General features: G+C 38.8%; 2 protein-coding genes across 2 annotated transcripts in view; both read right to left on the reverse strand.

Annotated features, from left to right (window-relative positions):
* The window catches only part of LOC149408914 (receptor-type guanylate cyclase Gyc76C-like), a 149,264-nt gene extending 140,141 nt beyond the window's left edge, over positions 1-9,123 (reverse strand). Inside the window, exons 1-2 of the mRNA XM_089650313.1 lie at positions 8,950-9,123; positions 7,031-7,361 (exon numbers count right to left, since the gene is read on the reverse strand). The gene's annotated coding sequence lies outside the window, so the exon portion shown is untranslated. The remainder of the gene's footprint in view (positions 1-7,030; positions 7,362-8,949) is intronic.
* Positions 9,124-11,558: 2,435 nt separating this feature from the next.
* The window catches only part of LOC149408915 (uncharacterized), a 208,607-nt gene continuing 198,378 nt past the window's right edge, over positions 11,559-21,787 (reverse strand). The window contains exons 28-30 of the mRNA XM_089650310.1: positions 13,591-13,824; positions 13,207-13,312; positions 11,559-12,098 (exon numbers count right to left, since the gene is read on the reverse strand). Coding sequence (XP_089506436.1) covers positions 11,559-12,098; positions 13,207-13,312; positions 13,591-13,824 — 880 coding nt within the window. The remainder of the gene's footprint in view (positions 12,099-13,206; positions 13,313-13,590; positions 13,825-21,787) is intronic.

The following is a 21,787-nucleotide window of genomic DNA, read 5'->3' on the forward strand; positions in this document are numbered from 1 at the left end:
TGTGTTTTGATTGTTTTTAAATAATTTTTATTTTTTATTTTATACTCTTTTTAGGCTTTTATATTAGGTAAAAAAATGGTAACAATCTTCATACAAGTGTTAGTAATAAAATAACTACTTATATTACAATGGATTTAAAAAATAGATAAATACAATATATTATCAGAAATTCAGGTGTGTTAAACATAAGTTTAGGCGTGTTAAACATCGAATTTATCATGTTTAAAATGTCGACATCATTTATATATTAATTTGTTAAAGAGTTTGCTTCATAATTTGTTTTTGGACGTTTATATAGAAAATGGTCGTTACGCCAAGTGTGTCGGTACTCTTATGTTGACAAGACACATGGTAGATTATGGTTATCCCATAAATAGAATGGATAGACATAATTGTCACATGAGAACGGGTCGCTTCTACGATTCGTTCTTAAGTTCAACAGCTCGGCTGTGGAACGAACTGCCGGCCTCTGTGTTTCCTCCCTCCTACAACATGGGACTCTTCAAGACCCATGTTCACTCCTTCCTCTCCACAAAAAGACCCTCCACACAGCATCCCCAAAGATGACATAGGCCCTGAGGGAAATTATTTTCTTCAGGGCCTCCTGTGTGGAGTTAATATTAAAAAAAAAAAAAAAAATGTATGATTTCAATAAAACCTAAACTTTAGAATACTTTTTGAGTTGACGCCTCATAGCTGAGTATCGTGATACCAACTCAAATTACCCTGATGTACCTGGCCCCTGTATGAAGACGGTCCCGTGCTACCAGGAGAGCAAAGGAAACCGACGTTTCGTGAGCCTGCTTCTCCTACCTTCTACTTCAGGGCCATGACCACTGGAAGCTAACCCTAAGGAGCGTTAAAAATAATCATTACCAACCAATACTAAAAAAAAGTTAAATTCAACCGGCTCGAATTTTTGTTATTTGTATCACGTGTCATAAGTCACGTGGTGCGAGGGGATTTCATATATCTCACCGAAAAATGCCGCCTGGGAATATCAATTATCTATAAGCGCAGAGCATGGATGTTCACCATTGTATTGATTTTTCACGAAACGAGCGGCGCTCATCAATGCCTCGGAACTATTCGGCGATGCGGATACACCCGATGACACAATACATTAATTTGTCGCGCTGAGATGGCACCACTTTAGCTCACAGTTCGCATACTGATAATCGGTCGGTACAAGCTTCAAAATTGCTAGAATTCTGTACCTGGCGCAGGGGATAGCCTGACAATATTTTCAGCGCACCACCCATGTTTGTGAGTACAAGTCATCACTGGCCATGGCCCTTTTTAGCTTCGAGTTTTCAGTTTGGTGAGCGGCGCGGTGTACCATACGTTGAAGGCTGCTAGTTTGGGTGCCTGGTTCAAACAAATATCCAGGGGAGTTGCGTCACTGGCCAGGCAGGCCCCATTGAGGAGTTGACCTGGGCAACTGGGCTAGCTGCTGGCTAGTGCTAGTGAGAGATAGGTGGTCGACACTAGCTAGTGGAGCAGATGGCTAACTGTGGCATAGTCAGTTGCTGTTTAGCAAACAAAGCGGCACTTGGCGAATGCGGTAGAGTGAACAATGCAGCAGACAACCTTCAACAAGAGTAACAGACAGCTAAAAATAAAAATAGAACTTGTTACAACCTCAACTAAAAATGCAACCGGTCTTACAATTCTAGGAAATGGAGCCGCGTCGTCATTCGATATTTCAATAATAGTTTTGTAAAGCTCGCCTTATCTATTGTTTATAATAACAATATTTTCCTGCACATATCACTATCAGCAAGCGATGTCGACTACTCGGAACTAACTAACAACGAACTCGGAACGCGGAGTGTTTATTTTCTTTGTAAAATGGAATCATGCCATCATCACTAGAGCAATCATGGTACTTAATAATTATTAGTTTTTGAGTCACAAACTGTATAATGTATATAAATATGAATGCTTCTTTGTTTGTCCTTCTTTCACGTCGCAAGGGAGCGACCGATGCTTTGCATAGGGATAGAGTTGGAGGACTGGGAAGTGAGATGTGCTACTTTTCCTCCGGAAAAAACATTTCATTCTTGTGGGAAAATTGTTTCTACCGTAATTTTTCCCTTATACATGCGAGCGAATGAATAAATTTAAAACCCAAAGATAATTAATTAAAAGTTAATAATGAAAAAACCAGTAACGCAATACTAATTATTATGTCTTTTACCTAATTGTAATAAATACATAGTAATAATTGATGAGAACATAACCTACAACCTATTTAGCAACAATTTATTTATAATGAACATATTACAACATCTATCTTACTCGATCATAATAATTAATTAAAAAATACATATACATGGTGTATCGGCACGTACCCGACACACTTTAACCAGCTATTCCTTAGCACATTTGGAGTAAAATATGTTATGGGCACTTTGCTGTCCGGTAACATTGTTTTTCAATTAAAAACAAAACAAAAAAATCCACACTCCGTCACTGTCATTGGAATTGTTTCTCGTGTTCAACAGTTGTTATTAGCAAGTGTGTCAAAAAGTGTCCTCGCTCTATCGTACACACTAAATAATAATAGTTAAAAATGAGACGAATGGTGCCGTGCCATTTCGTTGTGATTGTAAAAGCGCGCCAACGTAGGTACGTACGTACATTATTCAACGAAACTCGAACAAAATATTGCCAGACGGGTTTTCAAACTTTGACAAAGGATAAAACATTGGTGACATGTGGTGAAAATATGAATAGGAAATTTTTTATTAAAAAAAATGTTACCGGACAGCAAAGTGCCAATAACATTTTTTACTGCAAATGTGCTAAGGAATAGCTGGTTAAAGTTTGTCGGGTACGTGCCGATACACCCTGCATTGTTTGACGTCCCTTCTTTTTTATATTGCGCATTGATGAATTTATTGAGGAGTTGTTCGTAATGGTGTCTATGCGAGTTTCTATCGTTTTTAGGTATGTGATGTGTCTGAGAAAAGAGAAAGAGGTTTTGGAAGAATAATTGATTTAGTAATCCTCTTCTTAATATTCGTTGTAACCACCACCAGGTAGATTAATAATAATTGGATAATTTGTAGAGCGCCGTTTTTGTGAAAAATCACCTCAAGGGCGCTATCGCCTATCGCCTAAATAATCACTTTTGTGACCTTTCCCGCTTTCCCAGATACCATCAATGTTCACTTTTTTCTTGGTGTGCGCGGACCACAAACATATCTGTTTGAATAAAAAAGACGTTCACAATTTATGTGATCATTGAACACGTTAAATTATTATGGGCCGTTATATCAGTCAGTCCGAATCCTCGCTATGTGCGATATTCCTCGCGCAAAGTTAAGCTTGTGACAGATCACGCTATATTTTCATGGCTTGGTCTATATCAGCATATCGCTCGCCATGCACTAGCAATGGGAATGAATGAAGCACCATAAATTCCTATTGCTAGTGCATGGCGAGCGATATGCTGAAATAGACCAAGCCATGATGCGTGTCGCCACCTTAAGCGGGCTAAATCGTAGTTCCCTCTTTAGGCACCGAGGCGCCAGCAGTAATAAATGTAGAATATGACATTTCTCCAATCTCACAGAAATATACGTAAATTGCATACTTTTATCAGTATGGACTGTTACATTCGTCGAGCGAAGGAGGATCTTGATGTTATTAATTGATAACCAATCTAAAATAAACAAATAATCTGGTAAGGTATTATACGAGGATTTTTTCAACGTCAGGACAGTGTTGTCATCATTTCATGAATAGTGCATTGACTACAGCAAAACAAATACTATTTAAAATTAGTAGCCTCGCATATAGCATCTTGCTGATTGGAGTGGGGAACTTCAAAATCAACTCGTAACGATCAAAATATCAACTCGTAAATTAGCCCGCCTAAAAATTTGAAATTTTGAAACCTCACCATCTCCTGAAGACGTGGGAGCCGTAGATATACCACACACGCAACATAGAAAATCAAGTACTTTTCTTTAATAAAATCACAGATAGTGCGTGTAATATTGCCGATATCTAGGCTTCCGACCTATATAAGGATTATGTTCCAAGCCGCGCTAAGCCCCACATTCCAATCAAGCCGAGCTTTAAATTAACCGATATACCGGGCCTATGTCTTGTACATTCTAACCGTGTATGTGGTATTCTTTTAGTAGGTAGCGCTTTACCGAAAACATGTGCGTTACCTACAACAATCATATCACAACATCTCTTCAAATATAAAATTCCGAAATAACGCTTCGATCTTGTAATAAATAACCGGTTATTGTTTGCTCTATTTAGGTAAACCAAAAATCTGGTAAAGACATGCTGCTGGCAGACTTGTTGTAAAATCTCTTTCTTTCTCTTGACTACCTACGTAGAAGAAAGAGATGTCATAAAGAAGCTCTCACTGGCAGGACTATGCCGCTACCGCATTGGGGTTTCACAATATTACATTCTTACTCCAAGCATACAAATGCATTTTCAACAACTAATTGCCAATAGATATTTGAGTGGAAGGTGCGCGGCGCACGTTGTAAACACTCGACGGTGTAAAAGAAAGATTATCTACCTATTTTACATTAGCTCCACACTGGCCTATGAACCTACCCTACTAAATGAAGAAGAGGAAATTCTACGAAGAAAAAAATGGGAAGAATAGGTAGGAATTTAGGGGTCGGTGTGTAAGGCGATGGGTCGAGAGTCCGGATGGAGAGATCAAAGTCTCCCTCAACCAGCCTTTCCCGATCCGGCCCGCAACGCAGTTGGTAGGCAGACGCATCCGCCGCAAAAATCTGGACAAACCTCACCGCATGAATCCGGGCACTCCTGCTAAGTCACAAAACATAACGAGCCACTGGGGGTGACCTACCTAGGAACCCATACCCGCCTCTTAAAATGAAAGTTAGGTAAACAGTTAAATCCCCTATAGACCACTCAATTTTGTTTGTTCAACCGTTGAGTTAGTTCAATTTTGTCAGTTGCTCCTCTCAGCTTGCCATCTACTTTACAATTTTGTCAGTTGCTCCTCTCAGCTTGCCATCTACTTTACAATTTCGTCAGTTGCTCCTCTCAGCTTGCCATCTACTTTACAATTTTGTCAGTTACTCCTCTCAGCTTGCCATCTACTTTACAATTTTGTCAGTTGCTCCTCTCAGCTTGCCATCTACTTTACAATTTTGTCAGTTGCTCCTCTCAGCTTGCCATCTACTTTACAATTTTGTCAGTTGCCCCTCTCAGCTTGACATCTACTTTATAAAAAAAATTTCAATTGTTCTAGCGACATCATTAACTAACTATTAACATCAAAAGAAAAATACAAATGGGGAAATAAATGGCTCGGGAACGAAAAATATTCAGCCATTTGATGCTATTAAATGAGTTTTTTACGGTTTCATTCGTAGCATCTTTTTCGATACATTTGAACTGTTCCAAAAGCCGTTTCTGGGGCCCTTCTCTGTATATTTCGGGTTAACAAACCAGTAAGTTCGTGGTTTAACATTTGCTTGCCGGTGCTATCAACTGAGTGAACATCGTCTCTAATTAATAAAATATCTCTCTAAATATACTAAACACTGAATTCAAATTTCAGGTATTCCTCCGCAATACATTTATGTTTGTTAAGTTTCGAAAGATACAAAGTAGGCCCCCTGGTATCTCTATTAGAGTACATCGTAATAAAGTGTAAAAAAAATCGTCAAAACTTTACAATCATTAGTCATGCCTGTCATTTTATTGATTTTTATTCGTTAAATGTACACTCTACGCACACAAACAACTACGCACGACGGTTCCCTAGGCAGATTGAGTAAAGCCTGTGACAGACCACACCATAAGCGCCGCTGTACAAGTTGTAGGGGGTAAATTGCACTAACTTCGAGAGGTGATTCTACATGATGGTAGGGGAAAAAAAGATAAATAATTTTTTTCCTTTTTTTCCCATACAAAAAGACATACCTACTAAAAATCCTTGGTGTGAGGACAAACTTACCCGATAAATTCGCTGTGAAGCTGCTTCGAGAACGAGGTGGCAACGTTGTAAATAGCCCGTGTCCATTGAAATGGTAATAAACAATAACATTACGCCGAGTGTTTGACGTTTACAATTATGCTACAATTCGTATGTTTTAAACCAAATTCAAAAGAGAACTGCACTAAAATTAAACAAAATGTAGTAACACTTTGAACTAACTGCTTTTGACCAATTAAACGATTTTTCAAAATGTCAACTTTCCATGTGTAATTTACGTTATGTAGCCCGTAAACCTAATGTCTGCCCATTATTCGTGGGTGAAGCCAGACATTGTTACAGAAATTCAAATTACGCATAACACAATGTTAAAAGTAAGTCTTTGAAGAAAACACGCACTGAATAAAGATTTTCTTTCAAGTAAGTCTTTAAATGCACACTACATTAACGTTTGGATTAAAACAATCAAGTTTTTAAAGTTAAACACGTCTAGATACATTAAATTATCAGATCCTTTGCGAAAAACATAAAAGTTATTGACACGAAACGCAGCAATTTAGACTGACGGAATGACAGCGGGAAAGTAGATTTAGCAACAGCGCAATAATAATGCCGGCCACACACGGCGGACCAATTTTAAGTTTTTACCTGAAAAGTACCACTAAAAGTTGGAATTTCGAAAGTCATTTTTCTTTATTTAACTATCACGTAGAATCACCTCCCGAAGTTAGTGCACTTTACCCCCGGATATTCTGTATTTCAGCATATCGCTCGCCATACATTCTGATTGGTAGTGTATGGCGAGAGATACGCTGAAATAGGCCAAGCCGTGATGCGTATAGCGTAGAAGATTCAACTTGGTTGGATGCTCCTGCGTTAAATCCATTACCTTAATAGCCACGCATCTCCACACGGTTCAACTTTACATTCAACTAAATCAGATTGAATGGTCTGTAGCGCCGGGAAAGCCGGTGCTTTTCTTTCTTTTCCCTCGGGGTCTATGTCATCTTTGGGGTTGCTGTGTTGCTGGAGGACCTTTGAATTATTTATTAGTGAATCTTATGAGCAGAATCTTACCATGTGTGTTGGGGGGTGGATGCTATACTTCCGCCTTGAGAGCAATCCTCAGCCGGGGATATTGGCAGCAGGGACGATCAACACAACATGAACACAACTTGACACGTATTATTGCACTTGTCCTTTTGATAAATGCACTAATTTTCTTTTTCTGTGGGTTCAAAGGTTCATCAGCACTTTTACTTGGGTAGGTTATCGCTTCAACTAATTGACGATTTTAGAACGAACTTGTAATTGTTGTTGATCAATTTGTAGGCTATTTATATTTAGTTCACTGCGGTAGGTAGGTAGGTACCTTGTTACTAGGATGCTTGTTATACCTACTAACAACCTGAAAAATAAATTTTAGTACCAAGGTACTTAATTAGGTATATTATGTTTGATACTACCGAATAAAACAAAACACGCAACGTCACTGAAGTTTTTGGTCGAAGTACTTACCTACTTACAATTCACCAAATTTAAATTATTGGATTTTAGTATGTAGGTAGGTACTATTTATAATATTCTGTAGAAAATGTTCTATTGTCGGTTTTCAGTTTGCTTATATTTTTTATCTAAATCTATTTTAATTTGGGTATTATTCTAGATAAGGTTTCCTAGAAATTAAGCTTTTCTAAGAGATAAAGAAATTTGTATTTTCAGGGGAAACTAGTAAAAACTAGCCGTTAAAAAGCGACAATTTAGGTAGGCACTGAAAATACGTGTGTATGAATATTTAGTTATAATATTATGAACTGCTATTCCTCGTTCTGTAAATAACACGTAAAAGCCTCTTATCAGTAGTTCAGCTAATGAACATCTTCGGCCAGACTCCGTATCTTCTTCTGCGTATTTATTTTTACCTATAACAGACAATGTTTTCTTTACCGAACAATAATAATTGCCTTGGGAAACTGTTGCAACGATTTGCACGAGAATTTACATTTCACAACCAATTTTACATAAAATTAATATGTGCAGTGTCTCCGGGCTAAAAATAGCTCGGACAAGTTGATAAAAACAGGCAAGTATTCGTTAGCTTACATTTACATGCACGAGCAACACAGTGTTGGAGTGCGGAGAGTTGGCCAGCGATAGCTAGCAGCAAAGCAAACCCGAGCCCAATACAACACAGGGAACATGAACATGGTGCTGGTCGGGTGCATAACATTCATACATGCACCAGACCAGAGTAGAGTGCAACCAACGCATTCCACTCAGTTATTGAATCAGTAAACAACGGTGATTGTATTATTCATGTTTTTACATAAGATTATCAAGAATTCCAAGCATCTCATCTGGAGTCACTAAACTTGCGTATTGCAATGCGTTAGTGTCTCTTGCGTCTTGTGGACAAAAGCTTCTGTACGAACGAGAGAGTGTCATGTATTAGGATGTGTTTTATTCGCTTTCATTGAGTAAGAGTAAGTACTGCGGCTAGGTACTGTCTTCAGAGACAGCCAGGGTTCAGGTTGGTGTTGGTGTTGGTGCAGGCCTGTTATCACCGACTCTACTTGACAGATTGTACAGAACAGAACTGAGGACTGAGTGTGTGTTGTTGCCCGTCGCTGGTCGCCTGTTGCCTGTAGTGCCTGTGTACCGTGTGTAACAGCGGCTTCGGGAAGAGAACTTTTAAAATCGCTTTAGAAGATAACAAACATCAAAGGTCGTGTGCACACTCTGCTCTGCATCGGATGACTCGAACACAATTTGTTTACAAAATTACTAATGCGTTTTGTCAACAACATAGACAACGCGATATAATACTGCTTAAGCCGTAAAAACAGCGATGGAATACTGATGTAGGTATCCTATTAAACATATTTTACACTGTTATCAAACTCTAATTTCGTAGGGCGAATTCATAATATTATCCAGAATTATTGTCAAAACAAAGTTGAAGGCGAATTAAAGTTTTCGTAAAACAAACACAATACCTGAGAATGTTCACAAATTACAGAAAACAGTCGCACTGTGCAAGGACAGAAAAATATGAATGGCACTGTGATTTTAGCACGTTTCAAATAATACAAATATCTTGTCTTGACGTTTGCAAACTACTTTTTAAAATTCCACCGCACACGGAACAACGCGCTTTCAACTCCTCAGAAGTTGTTCTTTACTGTTGGAACTTGTTGCTTCACCGAGATTGCCGAGCGAAACTTTCTGACTTCTGCAGCCGTCTCGCTCGCTCGCATTGCATGCATTGACTTTTATTTGTCACGAAAAATACCGACAGTTTACGAACGGTCCCGACGCACTCAATCGGGAACCAGCCGCAGGAGGTCAAGCGCGTCAACTGATAATGCCATAAAATGGACATTTTATAAAAGGTTAACACGAAACCGTATTTTTTTAGAACGAGCTTACGAAATGGTGTTTACTTTTTTGTGTTCTGCCGCCGTTCTTTATCACTGAAGGATAGTGAAACTTACAGTCAGAGCCATCTGTACTAGTTGGCGCGTATTAAAATAGTTAGCCAAGACATCTACCATTTAAATAAATTATTTCATATAAAAAGATTCTAAGATAAACTGAAAGGTGTCGTTAGTGTAATATTTTGCGAGTTATTTATAAGTTAGTGTTTTCAGCTTTCTAGGTGCTTCAAAAGGACATCATGGGAAAATGTGTTAAATGAAAAGTAATTATTTCGACCTCAAACTTCTTTCTCATGTTTATTTTTACAAAAGTATAATCATGTTTTTTATATTTAATTTCGAAATCACACAAGATTGTAATTGTAAGTCTTTTTCTAGTCAATTATTAGCCGGGAGTTTTAATTCCCAATCAAACACAAATTTACATTGAAATACAAACACATTAAAACGTTTTTGGGTCTAGTGAGAATAACAATAAATAAGATAACATTTTGATTTATTTACATATTGTGGTTAATTATATGTAATTTAAATAAGTATATTGATTTTGTACCTAATAATATTGTGATATTGTAAGATGCAGACAATGTGTGAAAAAGTGTATATTTATGTGTAATTATTACAATTATGAAAGCGGTATTTAGGTGGTATTTTTACAATAATCAAAAGTGTGCCGTGACTTTTCTTAAATAAATATAAGCAATAATTAGTCGGGTGAAATATCAATACAAATTGAAAATATCTCCCGAGTAAAAATAAATGCCGCCAACGGGAATTGAACCCGTACCTTCTGATGTCCGGTCAGGTGTTCTGAACCACTGAACTATGTCGGCTTATTTCCAACCCGCCATTTTTTCCACCTGTAAACAACCATCTTTATTTTTGTAGGGAAGGCTTTGTTAGTGCTACATTTCCCACTAGATGGCGTCGAGACATATTATATCTACATTTGTTGGTGAAATATTTATTATCAGAGCACCTGACCGGAGGTACCGAAGGTACGGGTTCGATTTCCGTTGGCGGCATTTATTTTTACTCGGGAGATATTTTCAATTTGTATTGATATATCACTCGAATAATTATTGGTTATCTTTTATGCTATGCATAAAACCTTGTCTTATAAATATTAGTTTATCATTAAAAATAATAATGACCTTTCTTCTTCGTGAATTGACTATTTAGAAATAATTGCCAAACCATTACGTACAAATTGGATAAGGAAAAGGTACTTTAGGTTTTTTATTTTAAAAATAATGCACACAGGAGACGTAAACCATAGGTATTTCGACATGTACATTGTACAAGAGGTGTTGCCATTCAGAAAGTAGCGAGATATGAACGTGTAGGTATGATAAGCTAATGTAAGTCTGTTTCAAAAAACTCAATTTGTTCCTTGCCTCTGCTGATATTGACAGTTTAAAATTATTATCGAATTTATTTATCTTTATCAATTTCACAGCCTGGGAGTCGAAAGGGTTAAAGTAATTTAGTGACAAATCGGTGTAGAGTTCTAACATACCTACTTCTAGGGATTGTATGTCCAGTGCTGCATAACTGTATATGGTCCAGCGACTAGAACGGTGTAAAATCTATTATTTACGAAGACGATATATAATTATCAAAAATACTGTCCCCTTCGTCATAAATGTTTTTTAGTTGAAAATTAGTTAGTAGTAAGGGAAAAATGTTTAAAAATCCATCATATAATGGTATTGTACGATTGTGGGTTAAATTAAGTTATTATCCTGAACTTATCATAATAACTTTATATAATAAATACCTAGTGTAAAATTAAGTAAATAGGTATAGTATACCCGTATTAAATATCTGTATACGCCTACTGGTAGTTACTTTTCATTGTAAAAATATAAATTTATAAAAATAATTTAGTAAAATAGCCACATTGTCTTCTCAACGACACTACTGGTGTAAATCTAGCTTTTCCTTCTTGGAAACCAATAAATAAGTACAATCTTTGATCAGGACAAAAGTATTTAAAAATAACATTTACTCTAACACTGAAATAATTACACAAGTAGGTACCTGAACTAAGTTTATCACGGGTGTCAATTTGTTATTATTACATACATAAGAGCACCCAAGTGACATTCAGTTTTGTCGAGCTTCGTTGAACAGATAAGTGTGTAATACTGTAATGATCACCATCTCTAGCACTCCGCGACTCCTACACGGTCTGCCTGCTTTATTTTAGGACGAGAAATCCCTTCAAACTTGTCCAACAAGGGCGCATTCTGTTCGTCTCCGTTGGTCTCGTCGATCCATTCCGTCGCGATGTTATCTTCGTCAATGAGCACCACGCGGCACACGTCTCTCTCGACACTCTGTCTCTGTCTCTGAACAGTCGATCCATTACAGTTGTCGTAAGTGATGTTGACCAAGGGGTCTTTGTTGGAGCAGTTGATCCTGACGCAAGGGCTGTTGGGGGCGGACCTGTTGACGGAGACGCCGGGGTTGGGGGAGAGCGGGCAGTTGAGGGCTGGCACGCTCTGAAAAGCGGGGAGGGTTTTGGCGGGCTTCTTGGCGTCCAGGGAAGGGAAGGATTGCGCCAGCGTGGCGGTGGAGCCGGCCAGGTGCTCGATGCAGGGGCAGGATGTGCTGGAGGTCTTGATGCAGTCGGAGCAGCACTCGGAAGACTCCATCAGAAGTGACCCGGAAGACTTCTTGCAGGGACTGTGTTCTCCAACACCCTGTTAAGATAATGATGTAAGTGTGTAAATTGCAACAACCATTCTACTTGACTGAAAACAACCAGAGAAGAATCTTTAATTTGTGCAAAGCAGATCTTTCTTATTTCTGTACACAATGAGAAAAGATCAAATGAGTTCTTCATAATTAATATAAACACTGTTACTTTGTGCGCACCACATCTAAAAAATTACCTACTGTATTTTTTTAAAATAGATATTTCTCTAATAAATGTAGTTTTTAGTCGAGTGGGATGGTTATGTTTGATCTTCAATAAAACTGACAATGGGGTTAAAATATTTCAATAAATCATTTATACATTACTGAATTCAATCAAGAATGTCAGTAAGACTCCACTATTCGTTGATTAATAATCCGTCAACTCGCTATTTAGACATAAGAAAATAAACAAACTTTTTACAAAGGAATAATTCATTTCGATCTATTGGTTGGGGACGCTGTGCGGAGGTTGTTTTTTACAGAAAGAAAGAAAAAGGTGGCAGCACGCGTTTTTAACCCTCCCGCTCCGGAGGGGGTGTAATATACTCCACCCACATGTGAAAAACTATTCGATAATCGATCTGAATATAAATTATTCCACCCCGCGGATCCTCATAGGTTTTTTTTTTAATTCATCGTTGCAAACAAGCGTGCTTTTAACTCGAAATGGCTACAATAAATCGTATTGAATTATGTTCGATTTCGTACTATGTATTTCTTTTAACGTTTTTGATGAATGTTGGAATAAAGTGAGCGATGTCCGGTTAAAACGGTAGGTAGTAACTAATATCTGAGTGTTACTGGAAAGGACTGAAGGAATATTAAGAGACACGATCGCTCGTGGGATATAGGGGCCCTAGACACCCATCGTACGTGATTTTTATCTTCGGGTGCCTATGTAAAGGAACGTGTCTCCCGAACACGTATTGACGCCGATAGAATAACTTAAACTATATCTTCGGAACACCTGACGTCTAAGTTCTAAATATTGTAATAATATATGTCTAAGATTGGGTGACGAATCCCAGCCTGTATTTGAAGCCAGTAACACTCTGCAAAAGTATGAAAGAATAGAATAATTAAACATTAGCATCAATGGTGAATACTGACGTTGGCGAGGTGGTCCTTGTGGTGCGGGTTGGCCGAGTAGTTGTGGAACTCCAGCAGGTTCCCTGAGGCGAAACGGAGTTTCTTGGGCGACTCCAGGCTTGAACACCTACACAATGGTGAATACTTACGTTGGCGAGGTGGTCCTTGTGGTGCGGGTTGGCCGAGTAGTTGTGGAACTCCAGCAGGTTCCCTGAGGCGAAACGGAGTTTCTTGGGCGACTCCAGGCTTGAACACCTACACAATGGTGAATACTTACGTTGGCGAGGTGGTCCTTGTGGTGCGGGTTGGCCGAGTAGTTGTGGAACTCCAGCAGGTTCCCTGAGGCGAAACGGAGTTTCTTGGGCGACTCCAGGCTTGAACACCTACACAATGGTGAATACTTACGTTGGCGAGGTGGTCCTTGTGGTGCGGGTTGGCCGAGTAGTTGTGGAACTCCAGCAGGTTCCCTGAGGCGAAACGGAGTTTCTTGGGCGACTCCAGGCTTGAACACCTACACAATGGTGAATACTTACGTTGGCGAGGTGGTCCTTGTGGTGCGGGTTGGCCGAGTAGTTGTGGAACTCCAGCAGGTTCCCTGAGGCGAAACGGAGTTTCTTGGGCGACTCCAGGCTGGAACACCTGCACAAAACACACTAATATTACTACCCAATCCTGACTTTGAGTCAAATATAAATTTACAACTATTGAGAATACGCGTACCCTGTCACGCGTTGCTGTGGCTCAGTCTGTCTGTGCAGACAGAGAAATAATAGCGCGTGTTGCTTTTACGTCCAACAGATGGCGCTGTTTAAAAAAAACATGTTTTAACCTGTCGCAGGTGACATCTATGTTATATAGGTATAAAAACACGCGTATTCAAATGTAACGTTGTGTCAAAATTTCCAAGCAATCGGTGAAGAATTTTCAGAAATTCAAGATTTTGAACAAACGAACATTAACATTTTTATTTATATAGATTATTCGTATTCCTATTAAAAACGGGACTGCAGGACTTTAAAAAATGTATTGAAAAATTTACTAATAAACTATCAGCAAAACACGAACGTGTTGTGGCGATGTCGGAAAACGTGTTCATAAAATTTATATTATTTTCGTATTTCGTCATTATATAATGACAGGATAGACGCAGCTGCATGAACATATGTTCCGATATATTATGAAAGTACTAATAATTTACTAGGAAATAGCCCGCTGTCACCTTTTTAAAAGGATTTCAATAAATCAGCAATGCTTATTTTTCTCCGTGTAAAGACATCGCACTGTGTATTAAATCATTATATTATTCACTCTTGCTCAAGGCCAGATAATATTCCCCCATATTCCTTTAAAACTGTGCAGGTAGAGTCACTTCTCCACTTTACCAATACTTTAATCAATCGCAGGTAGGTTCCCACAAATAAATGGAAACAAAGCTCCTTACTCCACTATTTAAAAGCGGAGACAACTCTTTAGTTGATAATTTTATACCAGTATGCGTCGATAATGATACTTTTTGAAAAGTTAATGCTTCAAAAATGATGTTAAAAGTTTGTGTAAAAGAACACAAACTTTCACAAAATGCTCGAGACTCCGTGAATGCTTGATACCCCGTGAATTCTTGAGACTCAGTGAATGCTTGAGACCCAGTGAATGCTCGAGACCCCGTGAATGCTTGATACCCCGTGAATTCTTGAGACCCAGTGAATGCTTGAGACCCCGTGAATGCTTGATACCCCGTGAATTCTCGAGACCCAGTGAATGCTTGAGATCCCGTGAATGCTTGATACCCCGTGAATTCTCGAGACCCAGTGAATGCTTGAGATCCCGTGAATGCTTGATACCCCGTAAATTCTTGAGACCCAGTGAATGCTTGAGACCCCGTGAATGCTTGATACCCCGTGAATGCTTGATACCCCGTGAATTCTTGAGACTCAGTGAATGCTTGAGACCCAGTGAATGCTCGAGACCCCGTGAATGCTTGATACCCCGTGAATTCTTGAGACCCAGTGAATGCTTGAGACCCCGTGAATGCTTGATACCCCGTGAATTCTCGAGACCCAGTGAATGCTTGAGATCCCGTGAATGCTTGATACCCCGTAAATTCTTGAGACCCAGTGAATGCTTGAGACCCCGTGAATGCTTGATACCCCGTGAATTCTTGAGACCCAGTGAATGCTTGAGACCCAGTGAATGCTCGAGACCCCGTGAATGCTTGATACCCCGTGAATTCTTGAGACCCAGTGAATGCTTGAGACCCCGTGAATGCTTGATACCCCGTGAATTCTCGAGACCCAGTGATTGCTTGTGAGACCCCGTGAATAATATTTTTTTTGTATTTTTAGATTATTTGTTATCGATCTTGCATCCACATCTGCAAATCTCTTCAAATTATTGGTAATCCGGTTAAAAACGGGATTGCAGGCCGTTTCTTGATAAACTTTTAGTAAATTCCTAATAAATCGGAACACGTGTTCATCACACCTGTATTTTCCTTGACATATAATGACGAAAAATGCGAAAATATTTAGATTTTCATAAGCACATGTTCCGACAACGTATAATATATATCAGCGCCCCTGAAGTGATTTTGCACAAAATGATGGTGGTACATTAGATGTACTCATTTCAACTCAACAGTTGTCCACCGCTCTTAGCAGATATTCGGGACTGTTAGACCATCGGCTTCTTTGCACTGATATTGACATTAAAGTACCATATTTGTATCGAGGGAATGGCGTAAATTTAGCTTTTGTGATTTTCTGAAGAGTTACAGAACTCTCTCTTATGTACACCCAATGTTTGGGAAACAAAGACGCCAATTGAAGTTGTCAAGACACACGACAAGACACAAACACGAAAAGTTCGAGAGTCTGACGGCTGGTTTGACGATGAGTGCCGAAACCACAAGAGACTTAAGGCAAGGCCAAACCGCCGCGATCATTTTGCGTCCGCGATGGCGTTCACGGTGAGCGTCCTGTGTGCGTGCAGAACCGTTCACACCAAACTAGCGATCAACTAGCGATCAGCTGGCGTCCGTGGCACTCGTTTGTTCGTGTCGGTTGTGTGGTAGGTATAGCTCGGAGCGGGAACCATTTAAATAATCATAATCATGTTTGGAGACGAATCTGAAGAAGAATTATTACTTCTAGCGGCTATTGCAGATGATGAAGATAGTAGCTTATCTACCCTAATAACGAATATTTTCGATTTACGATTTACGGTTTATTTATTTATTAAGTTGGAGTTTATAATTCGGTAATCGAACCTATGTATAGTGGCTATATATTGGATAAGTTGGCCGATTTTTTTAACCACTGCATGTATTTGATTTTTATTTTAATAATATTCGTTATTAGGGTAGATAAGCTATTGGGAAGATGGTGAAAAAGCCCCTGAAAAGTGTAAATTTACTTAAAAGACGGTTTGGTAAGATAAATAATTTCGACGGGTTGGTAGGATAAAATGAAACCCATAATGTAATTTTGTTAGAATTTATGTATATTTGAATTAACTATTTTTTAATGAATTTTAATTACAAGAGTTTCTTTCGGTTTCAATATTTTAAATATCAGATTAATGGGGACAAAATTCTTAAGAATGGTTTACACTTACATAAAACAAATTAATCGAACACATATATAATAATTACAACTTCTTTTGTACAAAATATAAACATAGAACTCTGCTAAAAAATACACGGGTTCCGGTGCTGTGTAGTCAATACACATCTCAAAATAAGCGATTCAATATCGGAAAAATATGAATATTCATAGCTAATCGATTATGTTTATTATATTTTATATCGAAAGTGATAATAATTGTAATTTAATTGCTGAAAACATGAAAAAACCATCGGCAGATGCTAATTTCGTTGATCATTCTCTCTGTATTTGTATCCGACATCATGAGAAATACCACAAACTCAGAGATAATTACGTTGCGTGCAGCGTGCAGATCCTGCAAGCAGCAACTGATCGCGGACGCGAGCGATCGCCGCGTCCAGACGCTGCACAGGACGCCGCGGCCAATCAGAGAACGCTTCGATGTGAACACGTTGCTACAAGTTCATACACAACATCTGATCGCCACCGTGCACGGGATCGCGGACGCGCTTTGAACGCGGCGGTTTGTTCAGGCCTTTATGCGGAAATTAGATAGGTGCATAGAAAAAAACGCTTTTGTAACGTCCAAAGACGAGTGGATCCTTTCTCAAAAACTATATACAAGTAAAATAAATCCCAAAAGATTAGAACCCGCGACGTTCATGCAACTCAAGATTGTAATTTCCGAAGTCACTGTTCCAACGAATACAGATGTTACCCCGGAGGCCTTCTCGATTTTTTTTCGGGAAAAAATCGAATCCATTCGTGCCTCCACATCTCACGCCTCTTCGCCAATCAACACTGTTGATTCTAACGGAATTTTGTCTTCTTTCATAGCCACAACGCTGGAAGAAGTAAAAAATCAATTTCAACCTCGCCTAATAAGTATAGCAGTCTTGATCCTATACGACATGGTTATTAAGCGCTTTCGGAGCATCTGGGCCAAAGGCTTGGAATAAACTCCCTCCGGAACATTCAACAAAATTCAGGTCTAAACTAAAAAAATTACCTATAAAAATAAAACTGTTATATTGTTTAAAACCACGATTTTTTATTCATTTATTTACCGACCGTTTTCCGGAATGATTGTTTGAGCTTAACGAAACCGGTCGGTCAGTAAATTAATAAAAAATCATGGTTTTAAACAAAATAACGGTTTTATTTTTATTAAATACGTCAAACCACAAAGTGATTGCCTTCTACAGAAGTATCGAGTAATAATTACCTTTTTACGCTCTCACGCCCCACGAGTGGCATTCTTGTATTACCTATAATAATCCTAATCACACTTTTCTCATTGGATTTACATTATTCGAAATCTGTCTCATACCGAGGGATGAATCACATTTAGGAAATTGAATTCTGATCAAAACCTTGAACTGTAGTACCGCCCAGCATAAATTTGGATTTTGCTTTCCTAAACACGTTCATTAAAGAACAAATATATACAGGGTTTTCCAATAAGAAGTGTTATTTTGAATAGCCCGCTATTTCGCTAGATGTTACTTTTGAAGATGTCATTTTTTTACATTTGACAAGTAGAAACTACGTTATTAATAAAAATGGAACGGTACACGCTTCAACAACGCATTGAAATTATTAAAATTCACTTGAGTGAATCAAATGCAAATCATCTTGAGTGATGAGGCCCATTTCCACTTCACATCTGGGGCTCGGAAAACCCAAGAATTATTGTTGAAAAGCCTCTCTATTCTCAACGTGTGACTGTTTAGTGCGGTTTATGGTCCGGCAGAGTCATTGGAACTTAATTTTTCGACAATGAGGCTAGAGCAACAGTTACGGTGATTAATGATTTTTTATGGCCGGAATTGATCTGGACAACGTTTACTTTCAACAAGACGGCGCTACGTGTCACACAAGCAACGAAACCATTGATCTTTTACGATTGAATATCAAAATAACACCTCTTATTGGAAAACCTGTATTATTGAAATAAATACCGGAAAGTCCAATTATGTCCTGTGCCGGCAAACTGTTTCTAAATGTCTCTTATAAAAAATAAACAGTATTAATCTCAAGTGACCTAACAGGTACGTATGGTACTGTATATTATCTGCTTGTACAACATATACATAAATAAGAATAATAACATATGTAAATTCTAGCATCACGTTCATCAATCAAATTCATTGTACATATAGCTTTGTATTAGTTATCGACAAACCGGTGGATGCAATCTGTTGGACATAAATTGATAATATTTTTACTAGTCTATAGTTAGTAATAAAATAAATCATTGAAGAATTGTATTATATATTTGTACAGCGCCTTGAGGTGATTTTGCACAAAAACGGCGCTATACATCAAAATATTAATATTATTATTTAAAACGGCGCTATACAAATCATCCAAATATTAGTCATTTACTAATACTTAAGTTTATCAGGAAACCTATTAATTCATTCGTTAATGACTGCAATTACATTTTTAACCGGATAACGAATAATTTGACGAGATTCTTAGTAAATTAGCAATACTGCTTTTTATCCGTGAGCACGAGCAGCAAACCTCGAACCATCTGCTTTTGGCAAGTTCGTTATTTTCTAAGGACTTGAGATTTAAGTTCTTCTCAACTTTCATTTTACGAGGGTTAATACCTAATTGTAACGGACGTACTGCTCCGGGATCGGACGCGGTCGCCCCATATTTCAATCTATTTTTAAAATGAATAAACTGCCTGTAAAATTGTTATGTAAAATGTAAAATTGTTATGTAAAATGTAAAATTGTTATGTAAAATGTAAAATTGTTACAATAAACGAAACGTCGGAGCTTGGCTAGAGGTATACGGGCAGAGAAGTATTGTGAGAGCTGGTAAAATCATAATCATATTTTAATTCGGGCACGATTGTTAGAACCGTGCCAAAACGTAGTGGGAAGCCGTGCCGTGCGCCATGCGCCGTCATAGCGTCACAAATGACCGGTGGTACACCGTCATTACGTCCCACGGGCACGGTTCTGCGGATCGTGCCCAAACAAAGGAAGGCCGTGGTCACGTTCGACCACGGCCCGAAACTACCGGCCGAGCGGCGGTAGACGGCCCGGCGGGGCGCCGCGATAGCGTCGCAAACACGGCTCACGGATTCCAGGAATCAAAGAGAAAGTGGGCCCGTGTGCGCGTCGTGCGCCCGCTGGCGGCTATAAAACGGGCGACAGGCCCTCAAAACAATTCAGCCCCAGCTTCAAACACGCCGATCTAGATCACATTGCAAAAGTCAACCGCAAAATCAATAATGTTTTAAATAATCTCCCCAATACAAACATTCATTTTACTACCCCGGCCGAGGTTATCCGCGCTATAAAAAACCGGAAAAATAAAAAAGCCCCCGGTCCTGACGGCGTCACAAATTTCGCTCTTAAAGCCCTCCCCCAAAAAGGAATACTAGCGATAGTAAATCTCATCAACACTGCCCTCAGACTGCGCTATTTCCCGAAAAACTGGAAACACGCGCACGTCATTCTCATCCCAAAACCGGGAAAAGACCCCCTGTTCTGCGAAAATCACCGTCCAATCAGCCTTCTATCAAATATTGGTAAAATCTACGAACAGATCCTTTTGACACGGCTCCTCAAGCACATTGACGAGGTTTCAACGTTACCTGAAGAGCAAAACGGCATTAGATCAAATCACTCCACCCTCCATCAACTCCTCAGAGTCTCCGAAATTATTATCGGAGGCTTCAATACCAAGCGATCAACTGGCGCCATTTTCCTGGACATAGCCAAAGCTTTCGATAAAGTATGGATAAACGGCCTGCTTCTCAAACTCCACGAAACAGGCATCGATCCCCAACTACTCGGTGCTTTCAAATCATTTCTACGCCAACGTACTTTTCAAGTAAAATACGGTGGCGCTCTTTCAATAAAACGTTTCATGACAGTAGGGGTCCCGCAGGGCTCTCTGCTTTCTCCAATCCTCTTCAATGTCTACACTCACGACATCCCCCTCTCTGAAAACTCAAATTCTCACAAAGCTCTGTACGCAGATGACACCACAGCTATGGTTAGATACTGTTCACCTAGGATGATTACGTACCGACTGCAAAAAAACATAGATTTACTCCAAAATTGGTACGATAAATGGCGTATAGACGTGAATCCCTCAAAGAGCGTGGCCGTCTTTTTCTCTCGTAGAAAAGGCAGCCGCGCCCCGCGAGAGGAAATAACGATGTACGGCCAAACTATACCATGGCAAAAATCGGCCAAATATCTTGGAGTTACACTTGACAGACGACTCACATGGACAAAACACATAAATATCACTCTACAAAAAGCTAAAAACACATCCAACGCCCTTTACCCGTTGCTACACTCAAACTCAAAAACTTCCATACAAAACAAACTACTCATCTACAAAACACAAATACGCCCCATCATGTCATACGCTTCACCCATTTGGGGCACAGGAAACACAAAACGTCTTGCCACATTCCAGAATGTCACACTTATAAGATATACCAAAAGCCCTTGGTTTGTCCGAAATAGCATTATTAATTCAGGCACGAAAATCCCCCCATTTAAAACACATGTGGTAGAATTAGCCAAATCATTCTATGCGAAACTTCCTATGCACACAAACCCGAGCATAGCATGTCTCGGGCGCTCAAGTCCCGACGACAAACCCACCTATCCATTCCCAGTCTCTATTACCTTCCCCCCTTGATGAGTGGACTTAAATAAAAAATTGATTGCAACCAGATATACAAAAAATATAGTATAAATTTTACAAACACATTAATTTAAAATAATATATAAAAATCATAATAAAAAAAAATCTTTTACAAAAAAAAAAATATATATAAATAAAATTAAAAAAAAAAATACCTACAGACAAAAAAAAAAAAAAATACAAAAAAAATAGTATTACAGTCCTATAAGTTGCTATAGGCAGCCCACTCATCGGGTAGAAAAAAACCATCCCCCAGGTACTTTACACCCTCAGTTCACGAGACATGGAGAAAATATTTCCCCGAAACTCGT

This window comes from Hesperophylax consimilis, unplaced genomic scaffold (genome assembly GCF_061612785.1).
Source record: "Hesperophylax consimilis isolate HC1 unplaced genomic scaffold, BYU_Hcon_1.0 scaffold_42, whole genome shotgun sequence".
In the NCBI taxonomy this organism is placed as follows: Eukaryota; Metazoa; Arthropoda; class Insecta; order Trichoptera; family Limnephilidae; genus Hesperophylax; species Hesperophylax consimilis.